The sequence below is a fragment of the Mustela nigripes genome, unplaced genomic scaffold (genome assembly GCF_022355385.1).
Source record: "Mustela nigripes isolate SB6536 unplaced genomic scaffold, MUSNIG.SB6536 HiC_scaffold_76, whole genome shotgun sequence".
Classification (NCBI taxonomy): domain Eukaryota; kingdom Metazoa; phylum Chordata; class Mammalia; order Carnivora; family Mustelidae; genus Mustela; species Mustela nigripes.
The window spans coordinates 1,453,881-1,477,166 of NW_026739491.1; the positions used below are offsets into that span (position 1 = coordinate 1,453,881).

The 23,286-nt window shown below is 52.8% G+C and overlaps 1 protein-coding gene across 1 annotated transcript in view; it reads right to left on the reverse strand.

Annotated features, from left to right (window-relative positions):
- Positions 1-6,881: 6,881 nt before the first annotated feature.
- Positions 6,882-23,286, reverse strand: part of LOC132008222 (synaptotagmin-13) — a 42,500-nt gene continuing 26,095 nt past the window's right edge. The window contains exons 2-6 of the mRNA XM_059386662.1: positions 20,662-20,887; positions 17,842-17,976; positions 16,025-16,326; positions 12,271-12,400; positions 6,882-10,537 (exon numbers count right to left, since the gene is read on the reverse strand). Of these exons, the coding sequence (XP_059242645.1) occupies positions 10,233-10,537; positions 12,271-12,400; positions 16,025-16,326; positions 17,842-17,976; positions 20,662-20,887 (1,098 nt within the window). The 3' untranslated portion in view covers positions 6,882-10,232. The remainder of the gene's footprint in view (positions 10,538-12,270; positions 12,401-16,024; positions 16,327-17,841; positions 17,977-20,661; positions 20,888-23,286) is intronic.

A 23,286-nucleotide genomic window follows, 5' to 3' on the forward strand; every position in this document is an offset into this window, starting at 1 on the left:
GTGGTCTCTGGGCCCTGGTGGAGGGACCACTGCACAATTTCCCCAATGCCCTCCCATCCCACACCCCTCCCCCCGGAAGGAGCAGCACTGGTGGCAATAGGAAAGGTGCCAATTGGACCCGGGGGTGCCCAGGGAGGAGGCCGCCCTCCCCACCTTAGGTGCTTCTGCTGCCCCTTAGAGGCCAAGCCTCTGGAGGAAGGGCAGCCCAGGCTCCCTCACCCCCTCACTGCCCGCTGCCCCGGGGCGTCCCCCCCCCAAGGGGTGAGGTGGGCAGCAGGAGCGCCAGCCAGTGCTGCCCGCTGTGCGGGGGGTTCTCCGGCCAGGGCAGGTGGGCACCAGAGAAAGGTGGGACAGACCTGCCCACACACTCATAACTTCAGTGGCAACTCAAGTTCCGAAGCCGGGCTGTGGCTCAGCCCACTTTGCACAGCTGCTGCTGCTGGCCGTACTCAGGACAACGCTCCCCCCTCTCCCGCGTGGAGGTCCAACGACCCCCCGCAGCCCACCGCCACCATAACCGGCAGGTTTAGTTCATGTACACTGTTCTCATTCTGTGACTCGGGGCAGAGGCGGAGCCCGGTACCCCAAGCTTATCCGCTTCTGCTGGGGAGGATGCCATCCCTGGCTTGTCCTTGTTGCCACCCGAGGCGGGAAGGGCATGTCTGGAGGCCTGCGGGCGGGGGAGGGGGGGGGCACTGGTGCGGCTGGCAGACCGACGGAGGGCTCCTGCGGCCCTGACTGAACCAGGAGCCCATGTAGCTTCCAGGTTTCTCTCTACCGGTTCTCCGCCCTGCAGGTAGGAGAGGAGGGGCTGATGGGGCCACAGGTGATGGGAGCCAGCCCGTGTTGGCTGCATCCTCGGCTCCCTGGACTGGCCCGGGCCTTTCAGCTCTCCAAAGGCACTTATCTCTGTCCCCGAGCCTCCTCTGACCCCCACGTCCTCCTCTCCTGCCATCTACCAATGTACCTCAGTCTCCAGCAGACCCACCCCTACACCTGTTGTCCGGGGCGGGTCTGTTCTGCCAATGCCCACCTCTTCTCTCCTCCGCATCTGCCTGGGTCTCCTTGAGCCACAGCTGGATGCCAGCTGGGGCCCGGGACACCCTCCAGTGCCTCCAGAGAGACCAGGCCAGCCCCTGCCATGGCGGTGGGTCAGACCCGTGGCCAGGGGTGGGCATCCCAGGGGAGCAACCCACGATGCACTGTACCTCAGAGAGAGAGAGCATAACCTGGACCTCACGGGCACCGGGTCCCCCATCCAGGGGAGGACAACCGGTTACAATACCGCTCGCAAGAAGACAAGGGCCAGGCTGCCCTCGGGCACCCCTCCGTCTTCACTTTGGTCTCTGGGGAAGAGCCAGCAGTCCAATCTGCTCTTTTTCGGGCCCTCTCTCCTTCTCTCCACCCCCACGCTGCTGAACCGGTTCATTTCAATCACAAAGGAAAAATAAAGTGGGGGTGGGGGGAAATACCTAGGAGTCTATTATCACATACATATTAATATGTTAATACTTTCTTTCTTTAAAAAAAAAAAAAAAACCTCTCGATGTTATTATTTTGCAGACTACGCTTTATAGTACCTGTGTGACGGGCCTAGAACACTGGATACAAATAGAGCTATGTTGGTTTATCATAATATGTACGCAGAAACTTTCCTTTTGTCATATTATCCTTGTAATGTAAGAAGATTGTTAATAAAAGCATTTAAATTTACTCGCCAAAGTCAAATCTCTGCCTTCTTGCCTCCATCCCAGGCCTGGGCTCTAGGCCATTCAGAATGGGTCCCATCTCAAGGGCGCCAGGGTCAGGCTGGAAGCCTGCCTGCTGTCCCATTGGAAGGAACTAGAAGAAGCCCCTTCCTAACTCTTTCCCCAGTGGAGTCCATTTCCAGCAGGTAACCTACATGCCTCACCCACCCATCTGACCCAAAGGAGATGTAACTAAAACGATTTAAAATAAATCTAACTGCCCCCACATGCCTTTACGCCACAAAAGATCTTGGAGGAAGCGCACAGAGCTGTTGCCGACGGACTGTTTTTCTGATTCTCCCTCCGACTGCCTTGCTCGATTCTCCACATGTTGTCCTGCCCTCGAGAACATTTGCCCCGGTGGTTTGCTAACGGCACTGACCTGGTGATGGGCGATCAGCAACACTTTGTCCAAATTGTTTTAGAATGAAGATGGGCATAAACTCAATAAAGACACAGATAAGTGTTTTTATTCCTTCTTCTCCTACTCTCAGCGTCTGCTTCCCGTAGTCTGGCTTTTTTTAGGAGCCGATCCCTCTCCCCCCTTTTTAACCTCGGTCTTCTTAGTGCCTGCCATCTTCCTCCCAGCCTGTGACCCTCCCAGTCCCTCCAGTTGGTCAATCAGAGGCTGTTGTGAAAGCCACTGCACAGTTCCCATGGAATGTTCTGGTTCTCTTCTTTTCCCAGAGGAGGGGGAAGAAGGAAGGAAGGAGCAAAGGGGCCTAGCTGTCCGTGTCTGAGCAGCCCAGATGAACCAGGGTCTGTCTGCATTGCACGGCTGGCCATCCAGATTTGACATACTGGCAACCGTGTCTGGAGTTTGTGAATGATTCCATCACCGGGAAGCAAAGAACAGAAAGATTGTCCATCTGCACTTGGCCATGAGGTCGCTCTCCCCAAAGCAGGGTTTGGAGGATGGGGTAAAGACCAGGAAGTCTAGCCCACTCCCTTCCTTCCCCCTTCTCCCAAGCCGCTCCCCAGCAACCCTCTCCAAGATGCAAAGGACAAGTTGAGTTCAACTCAGAGAGAAGATTCAGGACGCTGGCCAGTCTCCCAAAGACCTGAGGAGCTCCCCCCATGGGACAGTTTCTACAGTGATCTTTTGAAAACACAGATCTAGTCATGGTGTCCTCTCTGCTTAACCCTCTCCAGTGGCTTCCCATTTCCCTTGGAGTGCATTCCAAAGTCCACGAGCTTGACCATTGCCTTGTGTAGTCCAGCCCCTGCCTACCTCCTGGCCTCAGCTTGTGTCCTTCGCACAGAGCTCCGGGCACACTGCCCTGCTCTGTTCCTCAAGCTCACCAAGCTCTTCTCTGCCTCAGGACCTCCCAATACCCTGCACCCTCCGCCCGGGATGGTTTCCCCCAGGATGGTTGTATGGCTGAACTCTTCTCGTCTTTTTTTTTTTTTTTTAAATTTTATTTATTTATTTGACAGAGAGATCACAAGTAGGCGGAGAGGCAGGCAGAGAGAAGGGGGGAAGCAAGCCTCCCGTTGAGCAGAGAGCCCAAGGAGGGGCTCAATCCCAGGATCCTGAGATCATGACCTGAGCTGAAGGCAGAGGCTTAACCCACTGAGCCACCCAGGTGCCCCAACTCTTCTCATCTTTTAGGGTCCCTATCTAGATAGCCACCCTCAAGGCACTGTTCAGTGTTCCCCCTGGTATTTCCTTTCATGACATTATCTCTGTGTGCCACCGTGTGTGTGCGTCTGTGTGTGTCTGTGTGTGTGATTGTTCTATGTCTAGTCTTCCCCCTTGAGATTATAAAGCCCACAAGGGAAAAGTGGAGACTTTTTAATATCCCACTGTGTGCAACTCCTGTCACATAGTAGGTATTTAATCAATATTCAGTGAAAGGATGAACGAATGGCTTTAAGTAGCCCCTTGACAAAAGTATAATCCCATTAATGCTGTATCGGCCACCCGGGAAGTCCTGGATTCTTCCACTTCCTCTGTCTCTGCACTGGTTTCTTCATTTGCTCAGGATGACCATGCACCTGACCCCTGGCTACATCTGACCTTGACCCCACCTCTTCTCTAAACAATGCTGGCGGTGGCCCCTGAGGTGCTCCCTTGAGTGATACTCTACTCCAACTTGCTCTTGTCCCTTGAATAATGGTCCCTCCCAATGCAGGCAGGCATCCCCTCTTTTCCCCAGGAAAGAGAACTTTCCAGCTCTTTCCAGCTTGGCAATTCTCAATCCACAGTCCTAGGCAATATTTGAAAGCCACTGTGAGTGCATCTAAATTACCTTTGCAGTGAAGAGTCTTGGTCACTGGCCGTGTATCAGAGCCTGGACTTAGGGTTCAAGAACACCCCATTCAGCAACCCCTCTGCCTCTTACAAAATATCACTTATCTGAGTCTGTGTCTTCAGTGCCCAGCACAGAGCAGTGGGCTACTACATGCTGTATGTCATCATTATCGTTATATTGTTACCTCTTAGATCAGGATGTAGGTGCTAGAAAGCTGTGTGATTTCCCACTGCCGTCCTGGTTCCCCCGGAATTCCTGCAGCTACCCTGGATGAGGGGATTGCCTGTGATTTGTAATACAGAGCCACCGACACTTCCTCTGCCTGCTGACTTGGACGCCTCTGTCTGAATGGGGGGGGGGGGGGGGTTCACCTTTCCCCTCCCAGCCTTGAGACCCTGAGGGTGCTCCTTTTGCCACCAGAGCACATCCCACTTGGCTTTTAAAGAAAAAAGGGGTTGCAGAGAAGTTTTGTTTGTTTTTTAGCTGGAAAAACCAGTTTCTCCTTGCTTGTCCCTGGCTTGAGTGCCCCCCTCCCCCCCCGCCCCCCCGCCCCGGGTTTCTGAAGCAGGATTCCTGCCAACACCCACTTGCCAAGGGGCGGTCCTGAAACACCAAGGAGGAGTGTTGGGAAACTGGAACGGAAAGCCTTGCTCCAGCCCAGGCCTCTTGCAAGACCACACTGACTGAAGGAAAACCGTCTGGGACCACTGGAGCACACGGTGGTCACCACTAGACTGGTTTCCTTAGCGACGCCTGGCTTCCAGCCCCGAGACTGACTTCCTCTCACCTCCCCCCAGAGAGGTGTCTGCCTCCATCTCTGGCTTGGGGAAGCTTCTGAGGTTCATGCCGAGGACCATCTGTGCAGGCTCACCTGCAGGAGGAAAAGGAGGGAAGAAGGGGGTGCAGTCCTTCAACACTCTCACCAAGAAAATGCCAAACAGCCTAAGTTTATCTGTAGCACCTCCCGTGGCTCTAGCCTTGCCAGGTGTCTGCCGGGGAAGGGAGACAGAACAGATGCTGGTCTTCCGAGCTTCTGGAATGCTGGGGCTTCTAATTGGCAGTAAAAAAAAAAAAAAAAAAAGAAAAAGAAAGAAAGAAAGAAAAAAAGAAACTCTTGGTGGAAAATTACCACCACCAGCTCCATTAAGAGCAGAGCAAAGGAGAGAGGCTGACTCAGAGCCTCAGGTGACATTGTGTTTCGCCTCAGGGAGTGGGTGACTGTCAGAGATGCCGGTGGGACCTCCCAGGCACAGGGAGAAGAGGGCAGGAACACAGGTGGGTGGGTTTTCTTGCTTCATGCACGAGACAGGAGACTGAAACTAGTATGAAAAGTAGATTGTTGCCGGTCTAGGTCACAGAATCCTAACACCTTAAAGCAAGCGATCATTGGGTCCAAATTCATTTCACAGACGTGGACACAGAGGCCCAAACGCAAGTGACTTGCCCAAGGCCGCAGAGTGACACAGCCACGCTGGGATGTACGTTCTTGGCTCCTCCCCACAGTGCTCTAGGCGTGAGTGGGTTTTATATGCAGGGACAGAGCTTATTATGTAAGGCGGTTCAGTGGAAAGCCCTGTATCAAGTGATTAATGAACTCTTCCCTCTTCCGGACTCTTAGATGTTAGTTTTAGGCTCCCGTGGGCCATAGTCATAGTTACCCGTGAAACACAGTCTGTATACTTAGCTCTCTGTGGGATAGGACCAACTTCTACTTAATTATGAAACTAAAAATTCTGGTTGTCATTACAGTATAAGAAATATGTGCAGCATATAAAATAAGGAATTGCACACACACAGACTTGGAAAGCAAAGACATCTCATGGCTCTCTTCATGGATCATTTCTCTTTTATGAGAACTTTGGTTTTAATCAGCCCTGGCTAATTCCCTACTGACTATAAAATTCTGACCCTGCCCTCTGCCTGATGCCAGAGGCTCTGCCTCCAGAGGCTGGCCTGCGGCAGCCGCCAAGAAAACCTAGGGTGACAGGCCTCCAGGAGTCCCCTTGTTCCGGCCCACCTTCTAGAGTGCAGGAGAGCCACTGGCTGATGCACTGATCTTCCAGCGATAGGAGTATTTCTTTGGGGGGTGTTTGAGAAAGAAGTCTCTAGGTCCTGCCTGATTTTTCTTCTCAAGAATGAAGGCAGAGCCCCCAAGGGGCCAGAATCAAGGCCGGCATCCCAGCACCTGTGTAGGACCTTGGATTCGGTGCTCAAGCAAAGCCACCAGGGGGCGTGAGAATGAAGACACACACACACACACACACACACACACACACACACACACACACACACACATTCGCATGTGCACAGCCATGCACAGAGAGCCCTTCCTGATTCAGCTATTCTACTCACTCTTGGGGACATACCTTAGAGAAACTTGTACACGGGAGCAAAGGGACATGCATGAGAATGTTCCTAGCAGCCTTATGATAGAAAAAAACAAAGAAAGCTCTAAATGTATGTTACTGAGAGAATGGGACCGTGGCCTCTCTGTACCATAGAATAGGATACAGCGGCAAATACGTAAGTCAATAAATAAATAAACAAATGAGCTAGACCTACATAGGTCTGCAGGGGTCAAGCTCAAAATTTTCATGTGCAGCCCAAATAGTGAGATACAAGTTAAATAAAGTTTAAAACGCAAAGTACTCTTTGGCTGCTCAGGGTTTATGTAACCTGGAGGGAAGGGGTGAAGACATGTTTGGGGTGGGGAGAAACGTGACGCTCTCATGAGTGAAACCAAGGAGACTTCAATGGCATTCGTCAAGGTTTCTAAAACTCGGTAGCGGCTAATGACGAGTGTTTATCAAATTATTGTCTGTGCATCTGATGTGTCTCAAATACGAAGCAAAAAGAAAAAAAGAAAACACTGGGCCCCTGACCCCACTGGAAATTATTTATTTACCACTGAGAGATTTTTGCTCCCAAGTGTGACACCAGACATATGACTACAATGTCTCATGCGTCTTTTTGTGCTTCAGTTCATGATTGAGAAACAAACACACACTTAGCACTGACAACAAGAAACACAGGCAGCAGAAACAGATCACAAGGACTAGGTCTCTCTTTTGGGGGTCTTTACCTCAGTTTGGCTTACACTGCAGCTTCCTCCCCTTCAGACTCCTCTACATCCCCAAGAAACTGCCCCCGGAGAGCCTCTTCTGCATCCTCCCCTCTCTACATAGTGTCCTTTGGAGTGATGGGTCCCTCAGCCCACGCCAAGGATCGTATCTCAAAGTGAAATGGACAGACCTGTGCGAGGCCTGGAGCAATGGGAACCTGGCAGATAAACGCTGATTTGATGTGGGCAGTGGAGCCACAGGTTAACGAGGGTGGGCATCCCCTTCACTGTATCTAGGAGAGAACCAGTTCACCTCGGCGGCCCCAGCCTGGTCTGTGGTGGGTTTTCCCTTTATTTTCACCTCGCTCCATGCCCTTTTTAGAAAATGCTCCCTGCGAAGTACAAGGTGTGCCTTTCAAAAATGATCGGTTGATTTCACCCAGACCCGCTTACTCTAAGCTGGTAGTAAAATTGCTCAGGGATCTGGTATAAGGCACCCCGACGCGAAGATTCCTCGAGTCCGTTGATTTGGCAGCCTGATGTCTCTGGGCAGTTTAAAATTCACCAAGACAGAGCTCTGCTGGAAAACCACTATTGTTCATTACATTGATACGGAGGGCTGTGAATTGTCATCAGACGGCTGATGCTTTTACCATGGAGAACTCAGGGCAGACTGACCTTTATGCCACTTACAGTGTCTTTCTCTGTCTGGTCCTCCATCTATTCTCCACTCATTAACTCATTCAACAGATATTAATTGAGGGCCATCAGCTAGCTTTATTCTAGGTTCTTGGAACACCCCAGTGAAGACAACAGACAAAATCCCACACAAGACCTCCTTTGTTCCTGCGCTTGCCCACTAAGTGAGGTGGTGGTCGACACTGAGATATTCTGTGGTAGCACTTGACTCCTATCCAGGGCAACCTTGAGTCTGGATTCTGGAAAATGAAATCCTTAAGACACAAAGACATAGATGCCCGTGATGGAAAGACCACAGTCTGTAGAGCTGATGTTTCTGGCTCCGTCTACCTCCAACACCCTTCAGTGTAACTGTGAGGCAGGTGCATAAATTTATAAGGAAGCAGAACTTGTGTTTCCTGACGGTAAGTCCAGAATCCAGACTTTTCTACACTGCAGTGATGGGTGTTAGAGAGAGGAGAGTACCAGTCAGGCCCCAGAGGAAATGCTTTGTTTTCTTGGGGCCATGCTGGCCAAAACCAGGAGGCCAGAGTGTGCAGGGAGTCTTAGCAACATGCCATAGGGAATCACCAACAAATGCTTTGCCTAAAAAAGTTAAAAAAAAAAAAAAAATGTTGGCAGGAAGTGACGAACCTTAAGGCGCAAATTCTCCAATTACCTGAAAACTTGCCAATTAAACAGGGATTCGATATTTTTTCTGTCTCTTGGGATGCTTTTCTTCTTCTGCACAGAAATGGAAAATCATGACCCAAGGTGATGAGGTGCCCGCTCCGATCCTCAGGCAGAGGCCAAGAGTGGCCTGACTCGTCACAGGCCTGAAGTAGGCCCTTACCGGTCACCTCACCCAGGGGTTTCCTTGCAGATGACAGGACTGGGTGACCTTGGAAAGCTCAGAGCTTGGGTGTCAGTAGCGAGGAGCCCAAATGCAGAATCCATAGTTCTGTAAGTGCCTGGGATGGTTCTGGTCCCTTCCAGTCACCATCAACTGCCATCTTGACGCTTAAAGGTGACCTGCCGGGGGCTGTGCTTTGTTTCTAGCAGAGAGCGCCTCCGGTGTTGGAGCTCTCTTTCATCTGCCACGTCATTCACAGAGACAGAGCTGCCGTGTCATTTGTCCCATCTGACAGACGGCCAACAACAGAACCCGCGAACCCTGGTTCCTGGGCAAGCGGTATACCCAACAGCGAGACTCAGTGTCTAAGTGACCACGTGGACAGCTGTTTGGAATAAGAAGGTAGGAATTTGAAGCCAAGTTGCTGGTTACTTACTGATGACAGTGGCAGGCCCTGAAAATTGAGGAAAGGGGACACATTCATGCAAGACTTTTTTTTTTTCCTATTTCAAGTTTCCTTCTTTGGCCACTTGTAGGCAGCCAGATAGAACAGCCTAAATCAACACGAGCCTCCTGTTCCTCCTGCAGTGGCTGGAACACTGAGAAAGATGAATCTGTCTCAGAGGGTCACTTTGGTGATGCTGGTGGGCGTGACAACAAGCGCCTCGCGACAAACAGGGGAATCCCACCCACACCTGGTCAAGGAAGATCTCCCCGAAGATAACAGAAACGGACTTTGAGTTAAAACGACAGAGTTTGTCAATAAAAAGCACAAAATCCAGTCCAAAAACGGGATCTGAAGAGCACAAAGGAAAAATATTCAGAATTAAAATGATTAAATTAAAAAGAAAACAAAACCAGAGGCCTCCCAAGTTTCACACTGACAGTTGAGATGTCCAGCCTCGGAACCAGCTGCCTCAGGGTATTGGGAGTCCCGACAAGGACTGGGGAAACCTGTCTGGAATGTTGTAGAAGGGATTTCTCCCAGCGCCGTGCTCCCACCTCTGCATCAAAACCGCACGGAGCTTGGTAAAAATGCAGGTGCCGGGGTCGTGGCCAGGAATACTGATCTGGAGTGTCAGGGGGCAGGTCCGGGGAATCTGCTGGTGATTCTTCACACACTAGGGTTCGAGAACCACTGGGTGACAGTCGTGGGTCAGGGGCACGATGTCATGCTGGCTATTTCATCCCACCCTTTCCCATTCCCAATCCCTAACTCCACGAGTTGATCCAGGATGCTTTATGTCCTCCACCATTTTTGAAATGCTCGTTTTTAAAGAGCCACGTTCTCTGCACTCATTCTTCTTCACATTATGCGTTCTCTGCATCGGGCCTGAGTCCACCTGCCAAAACTGCATGTGGTCTGTATTTGACAAGTGTCTCTGCAATAGCACAGAGGAGCACCATACCTTCCTCAGTGCCACCCCAATGCCCCGTTTCCACACACCGCCCCACCCCACCCTGCTCATGTTTTGGAAAGACGAGTGCACTAGGAGAGGCACGGGGTCCCAGCCTTTGCAAACACATCTGTCTCCTGGGTGTCAGAATGAGGATAGGGCACAAAGAGGACGTTGCAGAGGACAGCAGGGCTGGAGGGGCGGGGCGGGGCCTGGAAGGGGAGGAGCCCGGGCGGCTGCCTACAGATGCAGCTGGTGCCACATGGCGATCTGCCGGCGAGGGTTCTTGAGCATCTCCTCCCAGTGGCTGCGCTCAGAGCCCGAGGCGTGCAGGCCCAGGCTGCAGTGGCCAAGGGCACAACTCTGCCCCTCTTCATCCTGGCTCAGCACCTCCAGCTCCACGCTGGAGGCCTGCAGCAGCTCGTCGGGCAGCTCAAACATGATCATCTCGTTCCATACGGGGTTGATCTTGTGCTTGGCCCGTTTTGTCTGTTTCTTCTTCAGCTTCTGTGCCTGGTGCTTTAAGGTCACTTTGACGGAGACGTCTGGGTGAAAGAGAGATGGAAAGGTGAGTCTGTAGGGTGTGGATGGTCCAGGATAATGCTCTGATTGAGGGCTAGAGAGACAGGGTCCCTGGCTAAAGATGTACCCTGAGGCTCCCTCTCTCTGCACCCCCTCTGCCGGCATCACCCTCCTCACTGGGCCACGCATTCATTCAGCAATAATTAAATGCCCACTGTGAGGCACTAGACATAGAGTTACAGCAAAACTTCCTGCATCCGTAGAACTTAGGCTGTAGTGTGGAAAACCCACAATAGTACAACACACCAAGGTGGTCACTGGGTAGCCCATGACTGGGTCAAGCTTGAACCACTACCTGCTATGAGCCCTTCCAAGGGTCTTTGTGTCCCACATCAACCCAGATTCCAGATAGTGCCTCCGATGTACCACAACTTGACCTCAACTCAACCAGCAATACAAAGCCATCCCCACGTCTTCATCCCCTTGGTTCTCCCTCCCAGCATTTTTGTTGGTTATTAAGATAGAAAGTCTCCTGCTGATGGGTTGAGTTCTTCTCCTTGGTTGTTTTGTGAATGTTACTGGAGCAGCCCGGCTTCATGTGAAGGGTGAGAGCAGACTGCCTGGGCCCTTGTGCGTTCTGGGTCAATAGAGCTGTCCCCCCCCCCCCGCCTCCCCAACAGTAGCATGAGTCACAGGACAAGCCTGCATGGAGCCTCACTAGGCTCCGATGCCGAATTACGTTTTCATTAGTCAAGGTTCCCGAAGCTAATGGGAAAATAATTGTTCCTTGGTATTTATGGCGATAATTATCACCCCCATGCGGCTAGTTTGTTATTTCAGCAGATAGATTTGAGAGACAAAGTGTTGTGTCGTAATTGTCCTGACAGGAGCTGTTAAAAAAAAAAAAAAAAAAAAAAAAAAAAAAGGAGCAGGAGACAAAGAATTGTCTGAAAGGGATGAGGAAAGGAGGCACGGAATTCTGGCCTGGCCTTCTGCTGGGGGATCTGGCGGCAAGACTAGCGCTTCTGATTTCATTTGCCCAAAACTGTTTGCTCAGAGTTTCTGAACACGGTGGTAATTCTTTTTTTGCATCCTGCTATAAATACCTGGTTATTTATATCCTGCTCTGAGCACTTGGCATGGGGTCCAGGTATCATACTGTTAACCAGTGCTGCTTTCCTGCTCCGATAAGAGAGCCTGTTTGGTCCCCAAGACTTGGGGGGGCGGGTGTCTGTCTGTGCTGGGGTATCCAGAAAAAAAAAAAAAAACCAAGGCTCCCGGAATGTTGGAGAGAGGCTTACTTGGGTATATGGGGCACAGACGCCCTAAGCTTCAGGCCGTCTCAGCCCATGCACCCACACACCTTCTGCCAGCGCCCACACTCAGCTGCTGTGGGGGCGGCAGCTCGACAAAGACTGAGAGAAGAGAAGAGACTGGGGTTGGGTGCGGGGCACACAGGGATGGTGAGCTGAGACGGGACGACCGCCCCGCCTTCCCGATACCTGCCGGTGAGGTCACTACAGTCCCGTGTGGGAAATGGGCTGAGCTAAGTTTCCTCTCTACAGCCTGGGTACTATGCTCTGTGGCTTCCTTGGTCCGATCCTCTGCTTCCTCTGACCCACGGGTGAGACCAGTTCTCCGCATGTGCACCTGCAGGGTCGGGAGCTCTAGGTGGCTCCGACCCGGGCCCGATGAAGGGACGGGCCCGGGAGTATTATGGAAATGAGTGTAAGGAAGGGAGTGTAGTCTCACTCACCCTTCCCCAGCAGTGCCTTGGATTGGTTAGAGTGGAGGTTCTTGGCCTTAATGAGTACAACCAGGAGGCGGTTGGCAGCCGGGAGATAGCTGATGGACAGAAGGACCTCCCCAGTTCCTGCAGACGGCTCCTGAAACAGAGAAGAAGATGAAGGAGGGGCTTCTCTTAGGGGTGGCTTCTGACCCATCAGCTAATGCGGAGGCTGGGCTCCCACTGGTCTTGTATCCAATAGGCATCCTAGAAACACTTCACCCACCAACGCTGCTTTCTTGCAGAAGGGAAGAGGGCACAGAGGAATGATATGGAGTGTGAGCTTCAATAAGAGGTTTAAATTTGCCACAAAATGTGATTTTCCAAATATCATATATTCAAACCTGACATATCAAACAGAATGAAGAGATGCCACTTAGGACGTGGCCGGAACAGAGGGTCAGGACCCCTTTTCATTCTTCACCTTTCCCTCCCCCAAGTTCTTGGGGTATTTTTATAGAACACTAGGGTCTAGGGGACACAATTTGAGAACTATTGCATCGACCGGTCAGGCTCCGGGGGGGCCGCGGAGAGGTGTGATTCATTACTCTGTTTGAGAAGATAATTCCTTCCAGCCCCTGTACGGCTGAGAGTCAATAACGTGATGACAGATGCTGAATGCGGCCCTGCTCGGTCAACAGAATGGCCAACCGTGTCAACAAAAAAGCTAGGCACGCGATGGTAGAAAGGGCACCAGAGGCCATTGGCAATAAGTACACTCTGCGGGGGGGCAGATGCCTGTGCGAAGCGTCCAACACACTTTGCCTCCTTTGGTGGCTTTCCAGAGTGTCTCCACTGGAATTCCGACAAGCAATTGTTTGGAATTTCAACAAATCCACTGATAGACAAAAATGACCCAAAGAGCCCCCCCCCCCCCCCACAGACCCAGGAGGCAGATGTCCGTCACAGTCCCAAGGCGGTGAAAGTGTGTACACCCTAGCCCCGGACCACAGAGGGCTGAGAAATCCTGCCTTCCAAGTGCTGTCTGCACTTTAACATGTGACTTCGCTTCCCCAGGCCTCCAGGGCCTCATCTGTAAAATGGGGATAATAATACATACATCCACCCAGTGAGCCTGGGGCCCACGTGAATCGCTGTGGAACTGTCTGCTCAGAAGATCACCATCGGTCATAGAGGAAGGACAATCCGCATTTTTCGAGATGATTAAGTGGGAATATTGTTTCTGGATGAATAGGAGCCAGTGTGGGCTTTGGGAGTGAGGCAGGATGAAGCTGGCGAGCCCTCTGCCCGGGTCACCCCTTTTCTCCAGGATGGGGGGATGTCTGCAACATGACCCCAAAGATTCAACTGGCCCTAAGTAACTAGTCACATGACGAAATGATTTGGGAGCTACCAGGGACTTTTGCAAGGACATGAATAATAGCCGTGAAGACTATTTAAACGCTTACTGTGTGCTAGGTGCAATTGTGTTATCGATCCCACTACGCTGGGGTTCTGCAAAGCCCTTCCCTAGCACGTAGCCTACAGCTAACATCCAATAAATGTTTGTGAGAAAGTAGGGGGAGACATCCTACTGAATCTTGACAATCACCTTGGCGACACTAACTTGTTCCCATTCTGAACACAAGGTCTTGACCCTCAGAGGGCACATGGCTGCCTGAGGTCTCCCGCAGCCCAAGGAAGGGAAGCAGCAAAGCGAAGCCTTAGTGGAGGTCTGGCCTGATGCCACAGCCCAAGTTCTAACCTGGAGCTTTCCCTGATGAAGAAGCTAGGCCCAGGGACCTGTCCAGGCACCCAGAGGGATGTGCCCAGCCTCCTGGCTCCAGACCACTTCTTGGAAGTCCTTGGTGGGCCTGGTCTATAGTCACAGGACAATCTGGGTTCCGTGTCCTGCTTCCCCGAAGCCAAGCGGGAGGATCCTGGGCATGTCAGCCTGTGAGGGGCTCGTCCCGGGTGACGCTACTGTTTGGCCAAATGTCTTCCGGCGAGAACTGGGGCACAGAGGGCCCCCGGGTTAACCCATTCTGGCCTAGAGGAGAGAGGCCTCAGGGTTGTGGCCACGGAGGGCTCCACCTACCTTGTTCACCTCAGCCCACAACCCCAAGCTGAGGCCAGGGCCACCCCCTTGAATGACTGCTGTGCCCCCAGCTCCTGGCACAGGGCCTGGCACATGCTGGAAATTGGGCAAGGTGTTCCCAGGATGAAGGGATGCGTTTTGCTCTCCTAGGGGGAGTGACAGCAGGTCTGAGCCTTCTGGCTAGAAGTCCCCGAAGCCCTGGGGAGGCCCTCCCCCTCCAGAGAAAGCTGGTTTGGCAGCTGAATGGACCACAAGTGTCCGATGTTCTTCCCAGCCCCCGCTCCCCCACCCCGGGGCTGTGATTCCGCTCGGGTCCCAAATCGCGCAGTCATTAGGGAGCCTGCTGCAGATCAGCCTGGCTGCAGCGGAGAGTAGCTATCAGTTTTTATCGAGTGTCTGTGGCTGGGAAGAAAGAAAAATAAGGCGAGAAAGAGATGACAGCCTAAAGGGGGGCCGGCGGGGAGTGACAGTGTCCGTCAGGAGAGGTCCCCTCGGAGGGGGCCTCGTAGGCGGTGACCAGAGGGCAGCACCGGACTGAGTGAGCTAGACCCAGCTGGCCGGAAGGCCGAGCTGGCGCTGTCCCAGCTGGGTGACCCCAAGCCCCACCCCTGTAAATGAGTCACAGTGTCGTTCCTGCCTAGCTGCTCTAGGAAAGGACTGAAGTAAAATTCTAAGCACAGCAACAGAAGAACAGAGAGTAAGTCCTCAAAAATGAATGCCCTTTGTAGTATTTTTATTACTCGAGCATAGCAGTCAGCAAACGTTTTCTGTAAAGGGCCGGGGAGTAAATACATGGGGTTTTGGAGGCTATGCAGTGCCCCCATAAGGCACTGATCCGCTGGTTGAGACCAGCCCCGGAAGGCTCCCGCTAGGCTGCACTGTGGCAGACCCCTGAAGGAGGCCTCGATCCTAAAAGATCCTAAATGGTCCTGATTTAGGCCTTGATGGGCTAAATAACCACATACCATCCTACGGCCTTGACCTCTCTGACCCCTCACCGCCGGGCCTGTGAGGAATACCGGTTTGTTCTCCAAGAAACGCCGCCCTGAACAGCTCAGCCTCTCGGCAGACCCTTCTCTCCCTCTCTCAGCTCCCGCAGCAGCAGAGGGGTGCGGGGAACCAGGGCTAGGGGCCCCAGAACACTGGGCTCTAGGGCTGCCCCCAGCCCAGTCCGTCCTTCAAAGCCTAGCACAAACACCACTTCCCACCATGCCTTCTAGAACTCTCCATCAGAGCACTTCGGTTAGGTGTCTTAGGATTCAACCCATGTCCCATATCATCACTCGTCTGCTCCAATTTATCTCTCGGGTCTGTAAGCTCTAGGGATAAAGGCGTCCTATGTGGGGCCTGTCTCCCCAGCAGTGCCTGGCACATAGTAGGGACACAGGGCATCCCTTCAGATGGGGTATTACTGTCAGCATTAGAATCCACACACTCATAACACATTTTCCACGATGGCAAGCAAGCTAGAAGCAAATCAGACCCCAGGAATTCCACAGCCTGGGCTGGGGTCTGCGGCAGCCCTCCACCCCGTCCACGACTCTCAACTTCCTTGCACGCACATACACACATGCACGCACGCGCGCCGGGAAGGTCTGTAAAGCTTGCTGCGTGAGCGCCGGCCCAGTCCCATCACCCCAAGCTCCACTAACGGGTTTCATCTTTCCTGGAAAGACATAACCCTACCTTAACTGAAGTCTTCAGCTCACCCCACTGGGCGGCCCCCAGAGGCCCAGATGCCCCATCCAGGCCCAGACAGAGCTCCCCGAGCACGCTGTGGCGGGAGAAGCGGTCGCAGGTCCGCAAGGTCAGGCGCAGCGTGGCTGTGGGGAGCTCCTCCTCCGCCAGGGGGAGCACCAGGCCTTCCTCCCAGGTGGTGTGCAGCTGCCGCTTCTTCAGCGCTGTCTGGGCCTCCACTGTGCCGGTCCTGTTGGCCACACTGCCTTGGACGTAGCAGTCACAGCCTCCATCGTGGCCGCTGGTCACAGCTGCAGCCAAGGAGACAGCAACACAGTCGTGCGACTTCGCAAGAACTAGGGGAGGGGGGCGGCTCATGTTGGCTTGGAGTGGCCGTGTCCAGCTTCACAGTCATGACCCCAGGAGCACAGGAGCCCCCAGGTTGACCACCATGGCTTTGTGGAATTGCCCTAGAAACTGGAGCTCCCCCAGTATAGCCCATGTCAGCTCATGCTGGTTCCCAGGAGAACAGGGACAGGATAGGGTCCTTCCCAGAGCCCTCCCCACCTCATGACCCTGATGTGTCCCCAAGATGCCAAGACCCATGCACGGCGATGACTTCTGTGCTCCAATCCTGTTCTTGTTTGTTCTGTACCTTCAATATTTACCACACAACCATTTGTGGCACACATCGCTTGGCCACTACCTCTGTTGTTTTCTCATTCTGAACTCTGGTGTTTTTAATGCTTCCCAAGATGGGCTTAATCCAGAAACTTGTACCCCTGGTGCTTTTATGGCTGGATACTCAATGATCACCTGAGAAAGGGTAGCTGACCTTTCCCAAAGAGATGGTGAAGGACTGAGGCCACATATCCTGCTAGTACTCTCCACCGGGCTCCAAGGGCACTGGGTTTAGTCCTGGCTTTAGCACCAATAGCGGGAGCCATCTCAGACAAGTCACCCGAGGTTGCTAGACCTCAGTTACCTAATCTGTTAAATGGGACTATTGTGAAAACCAAATGCACTCAAGGATAAGAAAAGGCTAAAAAATCTTGAAAGAGAATAATAAAGAAAAACACCCCCTAAAAACATAACATTTAATACAAAAGTCTAATTTCTCCTGCTCACAGCTCCCAACTCCCAGGAGCCATAGAATGGACTATTGTTAGCCCCAATTCTTTAGCAAAGCCTCAGCTTTGTTTGCTGATGGCAAAGTGAACAGTTGGGGTCGGAACACCAGGGACATCGTGACCCCCTTGGAAAGACCACCCAGTTCCTGGATTACAGAAACTTTGCTGCCCATTCAGAACACCCTTCATATCCAGCACAAAGCTCCATTCAATGTCAAAGGCACCTGTGACAGAGAGAGCTTGCTAGTCACCCAAACCCCCTTTCCTCTTTCTGCTGAGCACCCACTGAGCCACACTTCCCAGGCTCCTTGGCAGTCAGTGACCATGAGTTCCGGGAGTGAGCGGAAGGGATGCATGGTCTATGCAGGTCATGGCTTTTAAGGGGGAGGCTGTGCTCTCGCCTCCTCCTCCCTCTGCTTCCACCTACTAGATACAGATGACAAGGAGACCTGAGAGGACTGAGGGGCCCTTGATGGAAGGAGCCCGGCCTCTGAATCACCACTTGGAGTAAAGATGTTTTCTAACCAGGATTCTCCACTTTGAATGTTCTATGGGAGGAGGGGAGAACCCCACACATTTCAGGGTCTGTTGGTTACAGGGTGCTCCCTCTGCCACAGGTGCTCCCATCCCTCCCGCCCAGCTCCTCCAGGGGAGATGGGCACATGGAAGCCCGTGGAAGTCCAAAAGAAGTAATACCTTCCAGACGAGTCACGAACAGTTCTGCCTTCTGCCGGTCATAGTCCACACGGTAGTGGAGTTTGGGGGCTTGGTTCCAGCTGGCGGCCTTCTCCGGGTTCCAGGTTTCCATGACACACACATCTTCAACTACACCTGTCAAGAGAGGGAAGGCCGTCACTGCCACCTATGTTAGGGTCCCGTTTTCCAGATCACAGCTTTCCCATCTGCCACGTACACCATGAATGCAAACTGAAAGCTCCATAGCTGGGGAGCCACATCGTGGTGGCCACACCAGGGTGACCCTGGTGGTCCCAGGATGACATTTTGAAGGACTGTCACCGCCCAGTGGGCAAGACACAGGCTTTGGTGTCGCACCTTGTTGCCCTGTAATAGTTATGTGACCCGGGACTTCTCAGTTTCCTCATCTTTACCATGGGAGTGATCATAGTTCCTCCTTCCTAAAGTTACTTGCACAAAATGAAATGAAGTGGGGAAAGTACTTGGCCCAGGACTCAGCCCCTGGTGAACTTTCGAGAAGGGAAACTGTCAGAGCGTGTGTGGTCCAGGCACCCTGCTTCAGGCAAACCAAGCTCAGGTCTCCAGCTCCGCCTCTCCTGGAGTCTTATCCTTGCTCCGTAGGTATTCACGGACAGAGATCAATGTGAGAGAAATGAGTCAGGAGGAGATGCCAGGGACAAGGTCAGGGGTTGTGGACGTGACTCCAGTGCAGGTGCAATAAATGCTTGTGGAACAAATGAATGACCACAGCTTTATTTCAGACGTTCCTAAACCCACCAAGATTGCTCACTCAGCATCCTTTGCACTGGAGCCAAACATCTGGAAGACTGCCATCACTCAAACACACTCCAAGAATTAGAGGTTCCAGCAGCTATAGCAGACGCCACTTGAGGCAGATAGGAATTTTAAAAATTTTGAATTTCAGAGCAAATTTAGAGAGTAGCTACTTGAAGGACCATTGAACTTCCTAAATGGCTCACTATGAGGTTCGTGCGAGTGGTGAACAATTCCCCTGATGTCTAAGTCAGGAATAGATTGTCCAGGCTGTGAGCAATGCATAAAGTAAGACCAACACTCACACAGGACCCATGTGGCTTCCGAGGGTCCCACACAGAGGAACACAGCAGGGTCAGGGACAGAAAGGGCCTGCCTGGCACCCAGAGCTCTCTGCTCTCAGATGACCTTAGCCTTCAATTTCAAAACCAAAACAAAGCCAGCATCACTTGGAAATGCGGAATGTATTCAGCTTCTAGAAGCAGGACGCTGAGCCCCACGGCGGGTGCTGGGGATCATCGCGGGTGGGAGTAGGACATGTTCAGCATCCCTGAGACAACATCCAATTGATCTGGCATCTCCCTCTGTGGCACACCCATGCCTGTGGTCAATATTTGCTGAAGAATTAATTCCTGGTAGCTTTCTGTAGGGCTGGTGTTTGGCTTCTTTGGGGAGAAAGAAAAAGAGGAATGATGACCAAGAGAAGATGAGCTAATGCTCTGAATTTTTCAAAGTTCCAGACTCTGACACCCTTTCCTGTTCTTCCTGGTGGAAAGCATCCAATCCTGGCTTCATCTGGGCTTTGAGAAATTAGGACTCCGACCATCCACCCTCAAGGCTCCTCATGCAAGCTCTTCCCCACCCTCCAAGTGTAATCTCTGGAGTCCTCAATGGGTCTGTTTTCATCTATTTAAAATGTAGATCTCTTGGGGCTCCTGGGTGGCTCAGTCGGTTAAGCCTCTGCCTTCGGCTCTGGTCATGATCTCAAGGTCCTGGGATCAAGCCCCACATCAGGCTCTCTGCCCAGCAGGGAGTCTTCTTCTTCTTCTTCCTCTGCCCCCCACTCCACTCATGCTTTTTTCTCTCTGTCTCAAATAAATAAATTTTTAAAAATCTCTAAAATAAAAATAAAATGTAGGCTGGAGGCTAAAAGAGGAACAGCTTTGTTCATGCCACAGGCACTATGTGAATTTGTTCTTGAAGAAATGCCGGACTAATCATTGTGGTCCTGGGTGGGTTTTGGAGGGGGCGCTATCCACCGGCCAGCACGAGATACAGCAGGACAGAAGATGCATAAAAACCGGGGTCCATGCCAGAACCAGTTCACTGATTCCTCGTCTGCCATCTCTGTCTCCAACCACACAAACGAAATCACCAAACCACACAACAACCATTCTCCTGGCTGTATTTCTTGCCTCCTTGTGAAAGCCTGCATGCTCCTTTGGTTTGGGGATGGTGTCTGCCTTGCACACCTGCCCCAGTGCCCAGCATAGCACCGTACCCCTGAAGGTGTTACATCTTGAAGTCCACACTAATGAGAAGGAGAAGAGGAAAACATAGTAACAGAGTGCTGTGATTATGTCCTTTGTGCCACTCCCTGGGCTGAGCACTTTACACGCGTTATTTTATTTACACTTCATAACAGGCCTATGGGGCAGATGAAAGTGCAGTCCCATTTTATGTATGAGGAAACTGAAGCCCAGAGAGGTTAGCAACATGACCAAGGCCACCCAACGAGTACATGAGAATTGAACCCATGACTTTGAAAGCCTGTGATCTAATCACTAATCAGGACTTCTCTACAGACTTGAAAAGGATTCTCCATTGCCCGGTGGGAAGCTGGAGGCCCTGGAGAAAGGCACTGTAGCAACATATCTGGGGGAGTAAAGCACAGTGGTTCCAAGGCCCCGGGCCCACCTGCTTGCCCAGCGCCAAAAGCTACGGACTGACGCTGGGGCTGGGTTAGGCCCAGCATCTACAGGGTCGCCGCTAGACCCGCCCCCCGGAGTGCCACCTGGCGGGGAACCAAGGGCAGGAGACCCCTACCGTTCTGAGGAAGGACGAACAGCTCCTCCGTGACCTGCCTCTTGAGGCGGCTGTCCTTCGGGGCCTGGGGGCTGGCAGGGACAGCGGACTCCTCCGTGGTCCTCAGAGTGTAGTCTGCATAGTTGATGACCTCCGGGGCTGTGACAGCTGGCCTGGGTCCGTAGATGTCTGGGAACTTGAGGAGGGCTCGGGGCTGCACGGGCTCCGTGGACTTTTTAACATTGAACTGCGAACACACATCACTCTGCTTAGTCCGCGAGAGGACCTCCCACCTGCGTGCCACCCACAGAAAGGAGACGCTATGACCTAATCTGTCATGAGAGGCAGAGGGAGGCCTGTGGTCCCTTTCTGCTCCAAGGCCAGGCACCCCAGAAGTTGAAATGTCACCTCCAAACCCACCAGAATCCATGACATCATGAGAGGTGGCAGGGCGAGGTGAGATTTGGGCCCTGTTCAACCATCCGTCCTTCCCCTGACCCTTGTCCTCTGCTGAGCCCCCAGGGGTTATCCCCCTGGCCACTTGTCTCTGGTCACTTCCCACTCCCTCTTCCACCCAGTGGCTCAGAAGGGCCAGGGGTCCCACCACACTTTGAACAAAATCCAAACTTCTAGCAGTGAACTTCAAGCACTTGCCCCACCCAGGCCCACTCACCTTTCTGATGTCCCAGAATTCTCCCTTTGCACCCCTCCAGCCACTGACCGCCCTGCTTCTCAGATAGGTTGAACTCTTTCTGGGTCTGATTTCCTGGCCCCAACCCCTCCCCCAGAAACCACCCCCTCCCTACCTGCTATGAATTAAGTCCCTCCACCGTGCCCGTCCCCTCCCTTTCCCCACATCATGCTCTTGGCTGGATAGCCTTGAGCTCACCCTATATTGTTGTAGTCATAGGTTGGCCTGTTTGTGGCCAATCCTGTGTGAGCCCCGTAAGCCCAGGGATCATGCATGTCTTGTCTTGCTCCTTCTGTGTCCCCAGTGTCGGCAGTGCCTGCTCACAAGGAGTATGCAATACAAAACTCTGGCTAGGGCTGCCATGTTCAGTTGCATGGTTTGTGCACTGCACAAAGGAGCCTAGATGAGGGGCAATGGGGGTCAAAATGCAGTCTGTGCACCACTTGCCCAGCTATGTGCCCTGAGGTGGGAGTTTAGTCCCCCTGGAGGAAAGGGCATCTTTTTCTTAACACAAAGGCCCGAGTGCTTGTGAAGCTTGAAGTCTGCAGGGCTGCCTCACACAGACAATTGGAATCTCCTATCCCTCCGTTAGGGACTGAGCTATCTTCTACCGGAGGGATTCAGACTTATATATACCAGGCAGCAAAATCAGAGATCTGCCCAGTCCCAGGGAAACTCAGGGACTGAGGGCCGGACATGGATCTCAAAATCCTGGCTGGGTACTCCACAATGTAGCCCTCAAGTTGGGGCAGGTATGGAGCCATGGCAGCATCCCCCAAGAAGCCTCCTGCCCCTCACGCTGGCCCTTCTGTCTCTCCCCGCTCTGTGGCTGCTGGAGAGGCCAGTAAGGGGTCAAGGCTGCACTCTCCAGTGACAGGAGTGACCAGGGACTGGGGCGTGGGGGGGCAGTCCTGCAGAAGGTCAGCGCTGACAAGTTCACACACACTATTTCAAAGCGTGTATTCACAGTGTTTGCACACTCTGCATTCCACTACCCTGGGACAAATCCTGGACATTCTGCCTTCACTGACACTCTGTCCCGGACCATTCTCAAGGGATGCTAGACCTTGGGGACAAGGGATTCATAACTGTCTGTATAACAGATGAGGAGAGCACCAGGGCTCCCAGGGGCCAGAGACAGGAGCTGGTGTCTCCTCGCCACCGTGCGGGTCATGGTGGTCCTTTCTCTCCCAACTCCCTAAGGGACTTAGAGGGGAAAAAACACTTTATTCCTCTCTCGGAAACACTGCCCAGTGGACCACAGTACAACCAAACGAGGGCACCGCGATCCCGATCTCTGACTGTGCCTGCCACCGTCGGGCTCGAAAAGCATTTCTGACCTCAGTGGAATGAAGCTGCCCACGAGCAGACAGTGGGGGTGGTGGCAGGATTATACCTAGACCAGCCTGGCCACAGAGCCCTCTGTCACTGTGGCCCCGGATCCCCTCCCTGCCTTCAAGTCTTTGCCAGGCCCAACACTCACCCATCAGAAACGTGTGTCACCGTTACACGTCGTGACGAGTCCCCCACAGAGACACCCGTATGATCTGCAAAATCGGGTCCCCCTTACACCCTCACCCCACTGACCGTGTCACTGGGCATCAAGGGGCCTGGCTCCTGGTGCTGACCCGACCTCCAGAGCCGAGCAGCTCTTGGCAGGTCATTTCACCTCTCTGAGGTGTCCCCTCAAAGGACAGGTGATTTCGAGGCTGGTGCTACTCCTACATTCTGACCTCCGAGGATGTAGGAGACACAGCTCTTTATTGGCAGGTACAGGTGATCTGGGGAGCTGGTCACTCACTGGAGAGTAAATAACAGGTGTATTTGGCCTTTGGGGACAGCAGTTCCAGAAGTGGGGGCGGCAGGCAGTCTGTGTAGGTGGCGGTGGAGGGGAACGGGTGGGAGCTGACGGTGCACGCACAGGGCAAGCAGGGGTCCGGGAGGCCAGGGAGGGC